At 50.2% G+C, this 18,879-nt stretch overlaps 1 protein-coding gene across 11 annotated transcripts in view; it reads left to right on the top strand.

Annotated features, from left to right (window-relative positions):
• Nucleotides 1–18,879, top strand: part of SLC43A1 (solute carrier family 43 member 1) — a 31,175-nt gene continuing 12,296 nt past the window's right edge. The window contains exons 1-7 of one of the 11 annotated variants that reach the window (XM_014346836.4): nucleotides 1–288; nucleotides 531–632; nucleotides 1,608–1,774; nucleotides 14,363–14,540; nucleotides 14,649–14,704; nucleotides 14,837–14,913; nucleotides 17,850–17,942. In XM_014346836.4, the coding sequence (XP_014202322.3) occupies nucleotides 598–632; nucleotides 1,608–1,774; nucleotides 14,363–14,540; nucleotides 14,649–14,704; nucleotides 14,837–14,913; nucleotides 17,850–17,942 (606 nt within the window). In that variant the 5' untranslated portion in view covers nucleotides 1–288; nucleotides 531–597. Of the gene's footprint in view, nucleotides 289–530; nucleotides 633–794; nucleotides 952–1,080; nucleotides 1,151–1,607; nucleotides 1,775–14,317; nucleotides 14,541–14,648; nucleotides 14,705–14,836; nucleotides 14,914–17,849; nucleotides 17,943–18,879 lie in introns of those variants that run through there. The other 10 variants (XM_063608172.1, XM_003826433.5, XM_063608169.1 and 7 more) reach the window with 10 other exon arrangements.

Here is an 18,879-nt window from a genome sequence, read left to right as displayed (position 1 = left end):
GTAAATACAACTATCAACTCCGCAGATCCACTTCATCCAAGCCCAGCTTCGCAGACCTCTGGCGCCCGGCGGGTTCCCAGTTCCCCCGCTTCTTCCGAGGAGACAGCGGAGGCGAGGCCACCGGGCTGTCAGGCTGAAGCTCCGTGGCCGCCGGGTCCTGCACGCAGAGAAGACCCTAGCGCGGGCGCGGCTCAGGGCTGGGCCCACGGGACTCCGGACGCGCCGCGAAAGCGTTGCGCTCCCGGAGGCGTCCGCAGCTGCTGGCTGCTCATTTGCCGGTGACCGGAGGTGAGCAGCGTGGGCGGGGAGGGGGCGCGCGTAGGGTCTCCGGCTGTGCGTCGGCTGAGAGACACCGAGGCCGGCTCCCGCCGACACTGCCAGGCTTCCCAAGGAAAGACCGTTACTTGCGCCCGCGGTCCCGCGGCACAGTGTCCCATCTTGCCAAGCGCGTCCTTCCCTTTTCTTTTCTCTGACCCCTCCGACTCTTCTCTTCCTCCCGGGTCCCCGCTCGCTGCACTTCCTCTGCTTAGAGCTGCGCGTTTGCCAGAGTTCCAGCGGACCTCCTGGAGCGCTTGAACCCAAAGCCCCATTTCACAGATGAGAATACCGAGTCCCCCTGGAAGAAGTGACTGGTACTTCCTCCCCTCTCTCTGGGTCTTTCTTGCCCTTCTCCTCTCCGCTTTCCTCGGTCTCATCCCAGTTGTCGCTCCCCGCCCCCGCGCCGCCCGCGTTCCCTCTCCTCCCGCCGAGGCTGCAGCGGCCGCGGCGGGGGGAGCTGGGGCTCTTTCCCTCCCTTTGGTAAACACACCCGCCCGCCAGCCCATCCGCCACCGCTGCCCTTATAAAGTCAGCAGCCGCCAGACTTCCTGCCGAAGTCCGAGCCCCCTCCCGGGGCTGGAGGGGGGCAAGCGGGTTCCGAGGTGCAAAGCCTGGTGCCCCGAGCCCTGCGGAGTGAGTGAGGGGCGCGCGGGGGAGGAGGGAACCGAGGAGAGCCCGTCCTGGGTCTCCCTCCACGTGGCAGCTGTTGGCTTGGCCCGAGAGACTGTAGGGTCGTGGGTCACCTGATACGGAAAGGGGGAGGGCTTGCTGTCGCCCGGCCCCAGAGGGAAGGAGAGGTCTTGGAGGGGCAACTGGAAGATGGGGTCGTAGGGTAGCCTTGAACTTGCCCTTCTTCCTGCCAGCTTCTAGGGGTCTTTCCTGGCGCGAGAGTCCGGACATGGGCCCGCGGTGCTTCAGAGCGCGCTCTGCCCCTTGCTGTCCTCTGGGGACCTGGGCAGATGCGGACTTTCTCCCCAGCAGCCCGGCCCTGAGCGCCCTGGCCTGGGTGGGAGAACCCGGCAGCCTGCTAGGAAGCTGCAGCGCGCAGACAGGACCTTCCTTGTTTCCGATAGTGGCTCAGCGGGAGCCCCGTGCCGCGTGCACCTCTGGCACTGCTAGTGCGCGCGGAGCCAGCTCCTTGGCACCGGCTGGGAAGCCCAGGGCTCTATGGGGCCTCCATGAGGGGCTCCTCGCGGGCTGGCCCGAGGGGTCTCGGGTGCCACCATGATGCAGGACCCTTCCCTGGGGCCACTGGGGGGCCCTTCACCCAGCGCTCTGTTTCTGTGCAGGCTCGGGGCCAGCATGGCCCCCACGCTGCAACAGGCGTACCGGAGGCGCTGGTGGATGGCCTGCACGGCTGTGCTGGAGAACCTCTTCTTCTCTGCTGTACTCCTGGGCTGGGGCTCCCTGTTGATCATTCTGAAGAACGAGGGCTTCTATTCCAGCATGTGCCCAGGTATGCCTGAAAATGGGCTGGGTGGGCTGGGGGGAGGGATGGCAAAGGGGCAGGTGGAAGCCAGAAAAGGTTAGGTGGCCAGGTGGACAGAAAGCAGGGTCAGCAGTTGGACAGCCTCACTTCTCGACCTCTTCAAACTTCAGGGGGAGAATGGGTGGCACTCTGCCCACTGTTTCATTTATCTAATCCAGTGGTCACTGAATGCCAGGTGTCCTGCTGGTCATCCAGACCCTGGGACTAATAGGCAGAGTCCTAAGCCTCTGACAGCCTCAGGTCTAGAGCTCTTTGAAGGAGACGTGCTGGGAGAGGAATTTCTTAATAGGGCTATCATAAGACAAGGGAGAGCTGCACAAAGTGGAGTATGAATGTAAAGGGCCCCACATTCTTCCCTTTTCAGGACCTGGGAGCCCCCAGGTTTTCAAATTACTCATTTGGACAAAGTTACATAGCCTCATTTCCTCTAGGAGGGCATTGTGGAGGGTCTCTGGTTTCCACTTCAATCACCTTGTGTGAGTGGCCCCGAAGCTGGGAGTGGGAATTCTAACACTCTTTAGGAGCAATAACTACAGCCATAGGCTGTCTGCAGCTGCCTTGGGGCAGGGAGTTACCACTGCTGGTGTCTAGGACTTGCCTCTGATGGGTATCTTCCTATTCTGGGAAGGAGAGAGCTGTGCTGACAAGCTCCGCCTAAGGAGCTGGGTGGAAATGGAATTGGGCTCCTCTCTCTTTTTATCCCCTTTCCCCAACCTCTGTGTTGTGGAGTAAGCTTGGAAGGAAGTTTAGCTTGGATTTGAATCCCAGCTTCCATCACTTTTATCAGTTGGTGACTTCGGTGAGTTCCTTAAACATTGAGCCTCAGTTGCCTGGTCTTCAGAATGGGGATAATAATATCGATTCCGTGGGAGTGCTGTGAGAGTCCGCAGTGCTTAATAAATGTTAGTGTCCTTCTGGTTGCTCCTGGCTTCTCGTTTCAACTCCTTCCTGCACAGCACCTGATGTGGCTATGGGAGAAAACCGATTCCTTGAGGGGTGGAGATGGGGAGGTCTTGATCACTGCTCTGAACAGGGGCTGCTCCACCCCAGGATCTGCCGCATCCAGCCATGGTTATCTGTAAAGATGCAACAGATGGCACCGAGAGATGGCGACTCTCCCATGCCTCCTGGCCCCAATTATGGGGTGACAGGGGCTGGAGGAGGTGGGGTTGGCAGCCAGGCTGGGATGGCTGGGTGGGTCGGGAAGAAGAGGCCTGACATGAAATGATACACATAAGGGTGGCTGCAAGAACCAAGTGGAGGGCTATTAGGGACCCACATGGCATCTAAGTCCCCTATGAGTTTATCCTGGAGATAGGAGAGACCCTGCCTGCCCTTGACACCTGCCGCTGTCCCCTATGTAACTTTTTTTTTTTTTTTGAGACAGAGTCTCACTCTGTCACCCAGGCTGGAGTGCATTGGCATGATCTTGGCTCACTGCAACCTTCTCCCCCTGGGTTCAAGCGAGCACGTCTGGCTAATTTTTGTATTTTTAGTAGAAACGGGCTTTCACCATGTTGGCCAGGCTGGTCTCGAACACCTGACCTCAAGTCACCCACCCGGCTCGGCCTCCCGCAGTGCTGGGATTATAGACATGAGCCATCACTCTTGGCCTACCCCTTGTGTAACTTCTTCCTGCCTTCTCCACCTGGTGCTGGTGGTGTTTCTTTAAAATCAACTTTCTTGAAGATTACATCATACATTTTGATGAGGTCTGACAAATTTATATGCCTCAGTACCCACCACACAATATTTAGAACCTCCTCAAACTCCTGCTTCTCTTTAGAGGGCTCATCCCTCCACCTGCATTTTTAAATATGTAAAATATGTAAAACAGCTTTATTAAGATATAATTTCCATGCCTCACAAGTCACCCATTTCAAGTATATAATTTAACAGTTTTAGTATGTTCAGAGTAGTGCAACCATCACCAGAGTCCATTTCAGAACAGTTTCTTTATCCCCAAAAGTAACTCTGTACCATTAGCAGTACTCACTCGCCTCACCCCCACCTCCGCCCCCAAGCACTAGGCAACCACTCATCTATTTCCTGTCATAGCTTTGCCTGTGATAAAAGTTAGATTTACCTATTCTGAACATTTCATTTAAATGGAATCTTGTAATATGTAGCCTTTTGTGATTGGCTGCTTTCACTTAGCATAATGTTTTTGAGGTTCATCCTTGTAGCATGTATCAGGACTTCTTTTTATTGCTGTGTAATACTCCATTGTATGGATCAACCACCATTCTATTTATCCATTTGTCAGTTGATGGAGATTTGGGTTGTTTTCACATTTTGGCTATTATGAATAATGGTCTGGCTGGGTGTGGTGGCTCATCTGTAATCCACGCTTATTTCAAGGCTAAGGCAGGAGGATCACTTGAGGCCAGGAGTTTGAATCTGCAGTGAGCTATGATTGTGCCACTATACTCCAGCCTGGGCCACAGAGTGAGATCCAAATGTTCTTCTGGACTTTTTTTTTTAAATTTTTTTGAGACAGGGTCTCTCACTCAGTGACCCAGGCTGGAGTGCAGAGGCACAATCACAGTTCACTGCAGCTTCAACCTCCTGGGCTCAAATGATCCTCCCACCTCAGCCTCCAGAATAGTTGGGACTACAGGCCCGCATCAACACATCCAGCTAATTAAAAAAATTTTTTTTTGTAGAGACTGGGTCATGCTATGTTGCTGAGACTGGTCTCGAACTCCTGGGCTCAAGTGATCCTCCCTCCTGGGCCTCCCAAAGTGTTGGGATTATAGGTGTGAGCCACCCCGCCTAGCCCTTGTAAAGTTTTTAATGTCGAGGTATGCTTTCATTTTTCTTAGGAATTGCTAGTCAGTTGCAAGGGTAACTATGTTTAACATTTTGAGGAGCTACCAAATTGTTTTCCAAAGTGGCTACACTATTTCATATTCTTAAAAAAAAATTTTTTTTATTTTTGAGACAGAATTTCTCTCTTGTTGCCCAGGCTGGAGTGCAATGGCGCTATCTCAGCTCAGGGCAACCTCCACCTCCTGGGTTCAAGCGATTCTCCTGCCTTAGCCTCCCAGGTACAGGCGCCCACCACCATGCTCGGCTAATTTTTGTATTTTTAGTAGAGATGGGGTTTCACCATGTTGTCCAGGCTGGTCTTGAAATCCTGCCTCAGGTGATCCACCCCACTCGGCCTCCCAAAGTGCTGGAATTTACAGGCATGAGCCACTGTGCCTGGCCTCCTTTACATTTTTTTAAATTTAATTTTAATTTTTTAATTTTTAATTTCTCATATATATATATTTTTAAGACTAGCCAAGTGAAGCAGTGGGAGTGGAAAAGGAACTGGTTTTGATCAATAGGTGTAAACACCACTGCACTGGGACCAGCCTATTTTACATTCCTGTTAGCAGTGATGAGGGTTCACTTTCTTTGTAGCCTCAACAATATGTGTCATTGCCCATCTTTTTGTTTGTTTTTTTTTTTTTTTGAGATGGAGTCTCACTCTGTTGCCTAGGCTGGAATGCAATGGCATGATCTCAGCTCACTGCAACCTCCGCCTCCCGGGTTCAAGCGATTCCTGTGTCTCAGCCTCCTGAGTAGATGGGATTACAGGCATCCACCACCACGCCTGGCTAATTTTTTGTATTTTCAGTAGAGATGGGGTTTCACCATGTTGGCCAGGTTGGTTTCGAACTCCTGACCTCAAGTGATCTGCCCACCTCGGCCTCCCAAAGTGCTAGGATTACAGGCATGAGCCACCGCGCCCGGCCTGCCCATCTTTTTTTTATTATAGCCATCCTAGTGGATGTAAAGTTTTTTTGTGATTTTGATTTGTGTTTCCCTACTGACCAATGATGTTGAGCATCTTTTCCTGTGCTTATTGGCTTTTGGTATATCTTTGGAGAAAGGTCTATTCAGGTCCTTTGCCCACTTTAAAATTACGTTATCTTTCTATTACTGAGATGTAAGAGTTCTTTATGTTCTAGATATAAGTCTCCTACATATGATTTGTAAAAATTTTCCTTCCATTGTTGGGTTGTCTTTCACTTTCTTTTGGTGTCCTTTAGTGCACAACAGTTTTTAATATTGAAGTCCAATTTTCTATTTTTCTCTTTTGCCACTTGTATCTTGGTGTCATGTTTGAGGAACTATTGCCTAATCTCAGGTCACAAAGATTTACACCTGTGTTTCCTTCTTTCCTTCCTTCCTTCCTTCCTTCCTTCCTTCCTTCCTTCCTTCCTTCCTTCTTTCCCTCCCTCCCTCCCTCCCTCCCTCCCTCCTTCCTTCCTTCCTTCCTTTGTCCTTCTGACGGAATCTTGCTCTGTCACCCAGGCTGGAGTGTAGTGGCACGATCTTGGCTCACTGAAACCTCTGCCTCCTGGGTTCAAGCAATTCTCCTGCCTCAGCCTCCTGAGTAGCTGGGACTACAGGCACACACCACCATGCCCAGCTAATTTTTGTATTTTTAGTAGAGATGGGGTTTCACCACATTGGCCAGGTTGGTTTCGATCTCCTGACCTCGTGATCCACCCGCCTCGGCCTCCCAAAGTGCTGGGATTGCAGGTGTGAGCCACCATGCCCGGCCTGTGTTTTCTTAGAGTTTTGTAGTTTTAGCTCTTACGGTTAGATCCTTGATCCATTTTGAGTTGATTTTGTATATAGTGTGAGATATCCACCTGGTGTTGTAAATTACCCAGAAGTGGGTATGCTTCTAAATCTGGCTCTTAGGGATTACTAGAGGTGACCAAAGTGAATTTTTTCTTTGTTTCTTTTTTTTTTTGGAGACAGAGTCTCTGTCACCCAGGCTGGAGTGCAATGGCTTCATCTTGGCTCAGTGCAACCTCTGCCTTCTGGTTTCAAGCAGTTCTCCTGCCTCAGACTCCTGAGTGGCTGGTATTACAGGCGTGTACCACCATGCTTGGCTAATTTTTGTATTTTTAGTAAAGATGCGGTTTCACCTTTTGGCCAGGCTTTTCTGGAACTCCTGGCCTCAAGTGATCCATCTGCCTCTACCTCCCAAAGTGCTGGGATTACAGGTGGGAGCCACCGTGCCCAGTCCTTTTCTCAGAATTTATTTGTTTTTTTTTTGTTTTGTTTCATTTTTGAGATAGGGTCTCACTCTGTCAGCTAGGCAGGAGTTCAGTGGTGTGATCATTGCTGCAGCCTTGAACTTCTGGACTCACGTGATCTTCCCACCTCAGCCTCCTGAGTAGCTAGGATTACAGGCATGTGCTTCCACACCTGGCTAATTTTTTAATTTTCCAGGACTTATTTGTCCATTCTTGCCAAGCAGGGTACAACATGCCTATCTCTACCTACCTCTCTTCCCTTCAAGGGACTCCAGCCAAAATCCTTGAGGCTGTCGGGCTGACTGTGGGTGCTGTTGCCTGATCTGCCTCAGTCATGCTGCATGATCAAAAGTGTCTGTTTTCTGCTTCTTGGAACTTTATTCACTTTGGGTGTCAGTCTTCCTCTGCAGTGTCCCAAGAACACAGAATCAGACCAGGAATCTGTGTTGCCATAGTGTGTGGAAAGAGGCAGGCTTCCAACTCCACTATATGCTGTTGGGTGATTGAAGCCAGTTACTTAATTTTCTTTCTATCTTTCTTTCTTTTCTTTTCTTTTTTTTTTTTTGGAGATGGAATCTCGCTCTGTTGCCCAGGCTGGAGTGCAGTGGTGCGATCTCACCTCACTGCAACTTCCGCCTCCCAGGTTCAAGCGATTCTCCTGCCTCAGCCTCCTGAGTAGCTGGGATTACAGGTGCACGCCACCATGCCCGGCTAATTTGCATAATTTTAGTAGAAACAGTGTTTCACTATATTGGTCAGGCTGGTCTCGACCTCCTCACCTCAGGTGATCCACACGCCTTGGCCTCCCAAAGTGTCGGGATTACAGGTGTGAGCCACCGTGCCTGGCACTTAATTTTCTTAATACCTCAATTACCCCATATGGTAAAATGGGACTAGTAATCCATACCTTATAGCGCTGTTGTGAAAATGAAATGAGGGTAAGCAGATAAAATTTCAGACTACAGATGGGATTGTTACTACATTCTGAACCTGGCTTTGCTGTTATTTGCTATGTGACCTTATCTTCTCTGGATCTCCATTCTTTCCAAGTCTATAAAAGAAAGTGGACAATTGTCAACCTTTCTTCCAAAGAGCAATGATTTAAGGATCAAATGATGTCATTTAACAAAAATATGAAGAGCTCAACAAATGAGGAACTCATTATTATTATTACAATTATTATTATTTTAGAAATAGGGTCTTATTCTCTTGCCTAGGCTGGAGTCCAGTGGTATAAACACAGCTCAATGCATCTTCAGCCTCCTGGATACAAGTGATCCTCATGTCTCATCCCCCTAAGTAGCTGGGACCACAGGCATGTACCACCACGCACGGCTAATTTTTTATTTTTATTTTTTGAGACAGTCTTGCTTTGTCGCCCAGGCTGGAGTGCAGCAGCGCAATCACCGCTCACTGCAACCTCCGCCTCCCGGGTTCAAGTGATTCTGCTGCCTCAACCTCCCAAGTAGCTGGGATTACAGGCCTGTGCCACCATGCCCGGCTAATTTTTTTGTATTTTTGGTGAAGACGGGGTTTCACCATGTTGCCCAGGCTGGTCTAGAACTCCTGGCCTCAAGTGATCCCCCTTTCTTGGCCTCCTAAAGTGCTAGGATTACAGGCGTAAGCCTCTGCACCTGGCCTCGGCTAATTTTTTATTTTTTGTAGAGACAGGTTCTCACTATGTTGCCAGGGCTGGTCTTGAACTCCTGGGCTCAAGTGATCTTCCCACCTCAGCCTCCCAAAGTGCTGAGATTACAGATGTGAGCCACTGTGCCTGGCCTGGAACTCATTATTGAAGCATTCACTAGTATCAACTTTGGGGTTACCTGGCCACATCCTCTGACCTACCTATAAGGGTATCACAGCTAATGGAGCCTCTGTTTCTCAGAATTTAGGCAGAAGCAGTTCAATTTATCACAAACTACTCTATATCCAGCATAAGTGCCCAAATAAAACAATTGCTAAATTTCTTTAGGCATTTACTATTTGTTAGTTAGATATTTAGTCCTCACTACAAATCTGTGATACAGGTATTATTTTTATTAACCCCATTTTATAGAAGAGAAACCTGAAGCTCAGAGATGCTAAGTAACTTGTGCAAGGTCACACAGCTAGTAAATAAAGGGCAGAGTAAAGATTTAGTTTCACATTGGACTCCAGAACCTTTCTACTGGGACTCATGGGAATAGTGTGGATGTCCCTGACCTTCAGTGGCCCAGGGCTCTCCTGGGGGAATCCAGCCATAGACAAGACACCAGCGAGAGCCCAATCCTAAGATTTTGTTTGTTTGTTTTTGAGACAAGGTCTTACTCTGTCACCAGACTGGAGTGCAGTGGCATGATCAATGCTCACTGCAACCTTGATCTCCCAGGCTCAAGCAATCCTCCCACCTCAGCCTCCTGAGTAGCTTGGACTACAGGTGCACACCACCACACCTGGCTAATTTTAAAATTTTATTTAATTAATTACTTATTATTATTTTTTGAGACAGGGTATCACTTTGTCACCCAAGCTGGAGTGCAATGGTGTGGTCTCAGCTCATTGCGTCCTCCACCTCCCAGGTTCAAGTGATCCTCCCACCTCAGCCTCTGGAGTCGCAGGGACTGCAGGTGTGCGCCACTATGCTCAGCTAATGTTTTTATTTTTTGTATAGATAGGGTCTCACTATGTTGCCAGGGCTAGTCTCAAACTCTTGGACTCAAGCGATCCTCCTGTCTTGGCCTCCCAAAGTGCCGGGATTACAGGCATAAACCACCACACCCAACCCCTAAGGTGTTTTTGCTGAATGTGACCATGTCAGAGGCAGGAAAGGGAAGCATCATGGGGTTAGGAAAGGAACGCTGAGCAGGGAGACAAAGAAAATGGGATCATTTTGTGAGTGTTCGCTGTGTGTGTATGTGTGACAATTCTCAGAGCCAGCCTCTCAGGTGGTTGAGACCACAGTCCCCATTTCCCAGATGAGATAATGGAGCCTCAGAGAGTTTCTGCAGCACAGCTAGTGGAATTAGAATTTGAACCCGGCTCTTCCAGACTCCAGGTGCTTCACAACCATCCCAAACCTAGTCATTTGCAGTTTACCTTCATGATTTTACCATTTCCCTTTGCTATAGCTAGTGTTATTTACTTAATAATTCCTTTTGAATCAGTCTGCTTAAAAAAAAAATAGCTTCATTCTAAAGTGTAATATTCTTGGAATATCGGGTTTGCTGTTACCCACCCCCACACATTATACATATACATGTATGTTTCTAATACATATATATGTACATATATACGTGTATCGTTTTTTGTTATTTTTTTGTTGTTGTTAGTTTTTTTTAGATGGAGTCTCTGTCTGTAGCCCAGGCTGGAGTGCAGTGGTGTGATCTCGGCTTACTGGAACCTCTGCCTCCTGGGTTCAAGCGATTCTCCTGCCTCAGCCTCTGGAGTAGCTGGGATTACAGGCACCCACCACTACACCCAGCTAATGTTTGTATTTTTAGTGGAGACAGGGTTTCACCATGTTGGTCAGGTGGGTCTTGAACTCCTGATCTCAAGTGATCCACCTGCCTTGGCTTCCCAAAGTGCTGGGATTATAGGTGTGAGCTACTGCGGCTGGCCAATATATGTTTTTAATACACATTCAAATAACGAATAACTATGAAACCTGAAAAACTGCTCCATGTTACTTCCTGAACCCATCTTGAGTGCCCACATGCTGTGCATACCACATATTGGGAAACACTGCTTTCCCTGGCTTCCAAGCCCAGCTTAATCACTGTCCCATCCTATGCTTCGCTTTATTTGTCTATAAATGTTGGGGTTGGGGGTTGATGCCAAAGACCTTTTCTGTTGTCATTAACATGGACACAGCTCTAAGAGGTCTTGGCATCTTGGGCTGGCTCTCCTTTTAGTTCAGAATTTGGATTTTTATCCAACTACTCAGAGTGATCAAGCCTTCCTTATGAATGAACTCGTTGGCCAAACTCATAAAAGCCTGATCGATAAAACAGGAATGAATGTATGAATTGACACTAAGTCATTAGCATTTCACGGGAATGGATTCTCCGTTAGTGGAAGAGCACATGTCCTTTCTGGCACTGATGTGTGCTTGGGAAACTTACTGAGCTAACTGGCCCATGTAACACAGAGGCCCTTTGGTGCAGTGGAAAACTGTTGACTTTGGAGATTATCTTGAGTTTGAATCTGAGCCTGCCTGTAAGAAGCTGGCTAACTGAATTGCTTTGCTTCTTGGACCCTTACCATTTATAAAATGGGGACCATTGTACTCACCTTTTAGGGTTATTGCATGGATTAAATGGGATTCTCTATAGAAAATATTGGCACAAAGTAGGTGTAAATTTGCACGCTAGTGGGATTGTTTGTGAGGGAAATTGTCATTTGATTATCAAAGACTTAGGAGCAGGAACAGTGTCTAATTCAGGGACTGCAAATGGAAATGCCAGCTGAGGCCAGGCATTTGCTAATAATTGGGTAAAGCAGGGCAGGTGTAGAATAGCAATGTCTGGGAATTAAAAGAGAGGTGAGGACGTGTATGACCTTGAGAAGGCAAGCCCTGGCAAAAGGGGATGGCCTCCACTCAGCTACAGTCATGCCCAGATCTTCTAACTTTTTATTTTTATTTTTATTTTTTGAGACGGAGTGTTGCTCTGTCACCCAGGCTGGAGTGCAGTGGCGCGATCTCGGCTCACTGCAAGCTCCGCCTCCCGGGTTCATGCCATTCTCCTGCCTCAGCCTCCCAAGTAGCTGGGACTACAGGCGCCCACCACCATGCCCGGCTAATTTTTTTTTTGTATTTTTAGTAGAGATGGGGTTTCACCGTGTTAGCCAGGATGGTCTCGATCTCCTGACTTTGTGATTTACCCTCCTCGGCCTCCCAAAGTGCTGGGATTACAGGCTTGAGCCACCGCACCTGGCCGATCTTCTAACTTTTTAAAGAGAAGCAAGACATCTGGATTTTTATGTGATAACTCCTGATTTTAAACTGGCACCCAATTATAATTTACAACACTATAAGGGTCAACATTGCCAGCAAAGCAAAACATGGGTGGGGGCAACTGCTGGTCACCGGTGTGCAGCCTCTGGTCTAAAATCATCTTTGTATTTCTTCTTGCTTTACGCATTGTCCCAACACAGTGCTGTTGTATAGTAAATATCCAGTAAGTGGGTGTAGAATGAATAAACCAATGCAGATAAACCTGTAGAGAGGCCGGGCACAGTTGCTCATGTCTGTAATCTCAGCACTTTGGGAGGCCCAGGCAGGCAGATCACTTGGGCTCAGGAGTTCGAGACCAGCCTGGGCAACAGTTGAAACCTCATCTCTACAAAAAATACAAAAAGTAGCCAAGTGTGGTGGCATGCACCTGTAGACACACCTACTCAGGAGGCTGAGGTGGGGGTATCACTTGAACTCGGGAGGTCAAGGCTACAGTGAGCTGGGAAGTCAAAGGTGCAGTGAGCTATAATTGCACCACTGCACTCCAGCCTGGGTGACAGAGTGAGACCCTGTCTCAAAAAAAAAAAAAAAAAAAAAACCTGTAGAGAAATGACAGTGATCATAAAGATCACTAAATTATAGGGCTAGCCTGATCCCCAAAGGCTGTGTGGTCCAACCCCCTAAGTGTGCTTCCTGGAGGTGTCTGAGCACTTTCCCCACCTCCTTGGCAGCTGGTACTGAAGAAGACTCTCTGTTGTCCAGGACAGTTCCTTCCATGGCTGGTCAACACTCAGGATCTGCCAGGCCTTTGTGTTCTTCCTTATGTCAACACACAGATTCCTTTATCTTTACTCTTCTGCCGCCTGCATGCCCTTTGGATATGTAAAGTCAGGGGTCATTTTCACTACTGAGAGCAGATGTCCTCTACCACCCCCTAGTATCCAGGCATTATCACATCCCCTTGTCCCCTTGTTGGTTTTTTTGTTTCCTTTTTCTTTTCTTTTCTTTTCTTTTTTTTTTTTTTTTTTTTTGAGACAGGGCCTTGCTCTGTCACCCAGACTGGAGTGCAATGGTGTGATCATGGCTCACTGCAGCCTCGACCTCCCGGGCTCAAGCAATCCTCCCACCTCAGCCTCCCAGGTAGCTGGAACTACAGACATGCATCGCCATGCTCGGCTGATTTTTAAAATTTGTTTTGTAAAGACAAGGTTTCCCAATGTTGCTCAGGCTGGTCTTGAACTCCTGGGCTCAAGAGATGCACCCACCTTGGCCTCCCAAAGTCCTGAGATTACAGGTGTGAGCTACTGCACCTGGCCTGGTTTGTTCTTTTAGCAGCACCTGTCACTCTAGAGCTGAGAACTTCCTGTCTCATGTAGTGTGGATGCCCAGCTCCTAGAGTACGTGCTTACCACATGACCCACCAGGAGGGTCAGCTACCCCTTCCTCAGATCCTTCAGGAGCACTTTCTCTGGGCCAGGCACTGTGCAAAGCTCTTTGTTTACTGTCTCCAACTTAATCCTCCTAAGGAGGTCGTGGGTTAGGCATTCTTTGGTCCGGTTTACAGACAAGAAGAAAGTTACTTGGTCAAGGTGCACAGCTAGTAAGGCTGGTGGTGGGAATTCAGACCCTGGTCTGTCTGCCTGCTCCAGGTGCACCCTGAGTTTGCCCTTGGCAGTGCTGCCAAGTGACAACTTGGAGGCCTGGGGGCGCCACCTCATGACTCACTGAGCATTGAGTAAAGCGAAGCAACCCTTTGTCTCCTATCACTAGCTTTTCTCCTTAACTTGTCACAACTCCAAGTTGGCAGTTTACCGTTAAGGACAAGTCCTCCAAGTGGACTTCTAGAGGGGACTGGAGGGCAGTGCCTGGTTCTCATTCTGTGCCTCAGCTTCATCACCTGCGGAACGGGATACTTTATTAACTGACTTACGGGGCTGTTGTGTTTAGAACAGTGCCTGGAGCATAGTTAAGTGCTCAATAAGTATTAGCTATTATTTTATCAGACTATCATTTATCGGGAAAGCTTCCTCTAAGTTTTAGTGTTCTTTCTAAATTTCTTTTTTTTATTTAGAGATAGGGTTTTACCATGTTGCCCAGGCTGGTCTCAAACTTGTAGGCTCAAGCGATCTGCCTGTCTCAGCCTCCCACAGTGGTGGGATTACAGGCATGAACTACCACGCCGGGCCATTTTAATGAATTCTTGTTATAGCCGTTAGAGTACCACTCACTGCCTTTGCCTTTGCCTCTAGATATGGGGGCACTTCTTGTTGGGGGTCCACAACCCCCTAAGCTTGGACACTGAGTGCATATTACAACTTAGTAAATACTTTTATGTCCAGTATTTCATTTGAGCTAGTTGAAGCCTCAGGCTGTGTGTGCACAAGACTCTCCCAGGGTCAGGTACTAATGGCTGCCATTTCTGGAGCAGCCCCATCAGAGGAGATGTGACTCTAGGTTACCCCCAAAAGCACTTGGCATGGGATTTGAAAGCAGGCCGCCTGACTGTGGGCTGCTGTCTCCTGTGCCCAGCTGTTCCTGCTGTCATGTGCTGAGCCCTCCCTTCCCCCTCCTCAGCTGAGAGCAGCACCAACACCACCCAGGATGAGCAGCGCAGGTGGCCAGGCTGTGACCAGCAGGACGAGATGCTCAACCTGGGCTTCACCATCGGTTCCTTCGTGCTCAGCGCCACCACCCTGCCACTGGGGATCCTCATGGACCGCTTTGGCCCCCGACCCGTGCGGCTGGTTGGCAGGTGAGGTGGCTGGGCTATGGGGAACGGGAGGACAGGGACCGTGCTGCAGGGGGAGGGGAGGGGGGGTGCTCACAGGCCAACCCCTCGCCCTTCCCTGTGTCTCCACAGTGCCTGCTTCACTGCGTCCTGCACCCTCATGGCCCTGGCCTCCCGGGACGTGGAAGGTGAGTTGTCTGTCCTCTTGTGGCCCCACAAGAAAAGAATAGGTGGGATGAAGGCGGATGTTTACCCCAGCTCCTGCCCTTGGCTTCCCACAGCTCCCCAAATGCCCTCATCTGCTGCTTTCCCCTTTCCAGCTCTGTCTCCGTTGATATTCCTGGCGCTGTCCCTGAATGGCTTTGGTGGCATCTGCCTAACGTTCACTTCACTCACGGTGAGTGTCATAGGCCTGGCCTGGCAGCAGAGTTCCCCTGAGTGGGGTGAGGGCAGAGTGAGTGGGGTGAGGGCAGTATGAGTGGGCTGGGGGAGGGGCCTGTGGACGCAGATCACTAGATCAAGTGAGTGTGTGAGAAACTGTGCAGGTGGCTGCAAAGGGCAGGTGTGAGGCTGTGTGTGTGTGGATGAGGCTGTGTGTCGGGGTGTATGTTAATGTGTGTGTTTGTGTGTACAGAGCCCATGAATGTCCATGGAGCTCTGTTCTAGGTCCTGGACTACAGCACAATCAGGACTGACCAAGTCATCCTCCCTGCTGGAGGTTACATTTTGGGGGTGAGGGGCACAGATAACCCAATAAACAAGTAAACTAATAAATTATGTCAGTCGTCATAGGTGCTGGGAAGAAAATAAAACTGGATAACATGATCTTGAGGGGGAGGGAGCAGCTTGAGATAGCGTGTGCACGCTTGCCATGTCGTGGGAGAGTGGGTGTGTGACCCCGTCCCTGTGAAAGCCATGAGTTGGTAGGTGTGTTTGTGAGTGTACTAGGTTGAACCATATGAAATTGTCGACACCTCGTCGTGCACATGGCTTGACCTATTACATGTGGTGAGTGGTGTATGTGTGTTGCTCAAAGTGTGTTTATTTATGTGAGTGTGTAAACGCGTTAAAGGCTTAGGAGTGTTAAAGGCTTAGGGAGGTTGGAGGGGAAGGTTCCTGGCCGGGCTGGCTCGGACTGTTTATCTCTGAGAAGGGCTGCCTGACTGGGTGGTTTTGGCTGAATTTCACCTCTCCCCAGCAGCCGCCTTTAATTCCAACCGGGGACATTTCACAGCACTAAAGGAAGGAAGCGGATCCCTTTCTCCCCGCCCCTCTGCGCAGCCCCTTCTCCCTGCTGTGCAACTTGGCCCAGGGCCCTAAATCCCTTCTCTCCGGCGCTTGACCTCAGACCCTCCCTGGCGGCCGGGTGGGGCTTGTCCAGCGGCTCCTCCCTGCTATATCCCCGCCTCCTGTAATCTCCAGCCAATGGCAGGGTCCGGCGCTGGCACCGCCCCTCAGCCTCTCCCCGCTCCCTCTGGCGGGCCCCGCCCCCTGGGCGGCTGCTCTTGGCCCAGACTTGGACCGGGACGTCCCGTGCTGAGTCTTGCGGGCCCAGCTGCTGTTGCCACGCGCGCTGCAAGGCCGCCAGCCCGGGGTTAGCCGGCCGGCCTCGCCCTACCCACGGTACTGGGCGCAGACAGCGTTTGTGGCCCCTTGGAGGGGAGAGGGCCCTGCCCCTCTCCAGGCCTGGCAGCCTTCCCTGGCGTCCTTGGCAGTGGTGCCTCACGGATGCAGGGTGCAGGAAAACCTATGCCTGAGTGGGTAGAGGTTTTTCCTGAGCCAGCCACTTCAGGGGAATGGGGAAGGATAATTTAGTTATATGTGTTTAAACACCATTTTTTTTTTTTTTTTTTTTTTGAGACGGAGTCTCGCAGTGTCGCCCAGGCTGGAGTGCAGTGGCGCGATCTCAGCTCACTGCAACCTCTGCCTCCTAGGTTCAAGCAATTCTCCTGCCTCAGCCTCCCGAGTAGCTGGGACTACAGGTGCACGCCGCCACGCCCGGCTAATTTTTTCGTATTTTAGTGGAGACGGGGTTTCACCGTATTGCTCAGGCTGGTCGCGAACTCCTGAGCTCAGGCAATCCACCCGCCTCGGCCTCCCAAAGTGCTGGGATTACAGGTGTGAGCCACCGCGCCCGGCCTAAAAACCTTTTTTACCAGAGCTATTGAGGCCTCCCTTCAGAGTCTCAGTTTCCCCCTCTGTGGAGTGTGTTTAGGCTTTGTACGGATCCTAAGGTCCTTCTCAGCTGTGGGATCTAGTGACCTGGGGAGGATGGTGGGGCCAGAGGAGGGTGTGTGCGAAGGGCATCCTGACTTTGCCTTCCCCTGCCCTGAGGCCTTGGCTGAGGCAGGTGAGTGGAACACATGATCAATTAAATTCTCTCCTGGTGTGGGTTCTGACCCTGCTCTGCCTCAGAGCCACCTCCTCTGGAGACTGTCTGCCCTGGCTCAGTTCCCTCCCTTATTTCCACCCTCACCTCCCAGGATGTGATTTGTCCTGATTAAGCAGAAACTGGGCTGGGACGTCAACCGAGAGGGTTAAGAGGCACCGCCTATTACCGGGACACAGCCATGGTCACAGCTTTGGGTTAGGGCTGGGACAGCGACAATGGGGGGAAAGCCATTAATGTGCTCTGTGAACTTGAGTACACTTTTCCTCCCTGGGTCTCAATTGTCTCGTCTCAAATGGGTTGGACAAGATCACTGTTTCTTTCTTTTCTTTTCTTTTTTTTGGGGGGTGGGGACATAGTCTCAATCTGTCACCCAGGCTAAAGTGCAGTGGTGCGATCTCGGCTCACTGCAACCTCCACCTCCCAGGTTCAAGCGATTCTCCTGCCTCAGCCTCTGGAGTAGGTGGGATTACAGGCGCATGCCACCATGCCTAGCTAATTTTTGTATTTTTGGTGGAGATGGGGTTTCACCATGTTGTCCAGGCTGGTCTTGAACTCCTGACCTCAAGCTTCCCACCAGCTTCGGCTTCCCAAAGTGCTGGGATTACAGGCATGAGCCACCGCGCCCAGCAAAGATCAGTGTTTCTTAAGCACCTATTCCATGTGTTTTTCAGAGGTGTTACGTAACAAACTTGGGAAACCTGGAATTAAACAAAATTAACAAAATGACTCTCTGAGGGGTGTCTGGGAGCCTTTTTGAAGCTAAAGGGCACTGTGACTGTGTAGGCAGGGGGCAGAGTACAGTTTCCCACATTGATTTTTCTGTTTGTTTTACCTTGGGGCTTTTCTGCTGCGTCTCCTGGGGCTATTGTATGGAGCAGGGCTGGGAATGCTGGGCAAGGGTCACGGTTCCCCACCTCATGGGTGCTGCTTTCCCTCCTCAGCTGCCCAACATGTTTGGGAACCTGCGCTCCACGTTAATGGCCCTCATGATTGGCTCTTACGCCTCTTCTGCCATTACGTTCCCAGGAATCAAGGTATGAGGCCACCTGGGTTTTCTTTTTGTCTTGACACAAGAACCGGGTGGGGCCGAGTGAGCAGCAGCTAGTGCTGACCCACGGGTCTGACTTCTCCGCTCTCCTTTCTCTGTCATCATCCCAATGCAGGCCTTCCCCCTCTCTCCTGGGCCACAGCAAGCTTTCTCAGCTGGTCTCCCTGCCTCTGATTCTTTTTCTCTGTACTCTGTCACTCACGTGACTTCCAGAAAGATCTCAGATGGGGAACTGGCTCACACACTGCTGAAAAACCTTCAGTGGTTTAGCTTCACCTACAGAATCAAGTCCAGCCCCTTCACATGTGTTCAAGGTCCCTGACTCTCTGGCTTTATTCAGCCTTTGGGGCCACATTTTTCCACACCTTCCAGAGAGGATGGGTGGTTTGGTCCAAGGTCACAAAGTGAGTTTATGCCAGGCTGGATCCTGGACAGGTCAACCTGGTGTACCTGGAAGCCAGGAGACCAAAGTTTTAGCTCAGTGCAAGATGGGGGCCTCTATTTCCTCTGTCAAATATCAAAGGACCCTTTGACTGAGCCATGCCATGCTCCTCAACCTCCACGGTGGGCAGTACCAAACTGCATACCGTTTTGCACTTTACAAAGAGTACTAAAGAAGGTACTTTTGCTCAGTGTCTCCAAAGGAGTTTGAGAGAGCGCATGGGTGGGGGGGCCATCAGTTGTTCTGGTGGGCAGGCATGGAGGGTGGGCAGTTCTCCCTTCTTTTCAACTGAAGTAGTGTTTGAAGAGCCAGATCTTACCTCCACACATTTGGGGGTGTGGCCCTTTGAAGCTCTGTCCTGCCCCTAGGGAGGAAAAGGCACCAAGGTCCAAGACTGCAGAGAAAAAGGTTTGAGCAGGAGCCTGAGGGGAGAGCAGACATTAATTATCCTGGTCAGATGGTATGGGGAGGACAAGAGGAC

The sequence above is a fragment of the Pan paniscus genome, chromosome 9 (assembly GCF_029289425.2).
Source record: "Pan paniscus chromosome 9, NHGRI_mPanPan1-v2.0_pri, whole genome shotgun sequence".
In the NCBI taxonomy this organism is placed as follows: domain Eukaryota; kingdom Metazoa; phylum Chordata; class Mammalia; order Primates; family Hominidae; genus Pan; species Pan paniscus.
The sequence above is the reverse complement of the archived record's forward strand: the minus strand, read 5'-3'. Positions and strand labels throughout refer to the sequence as shown.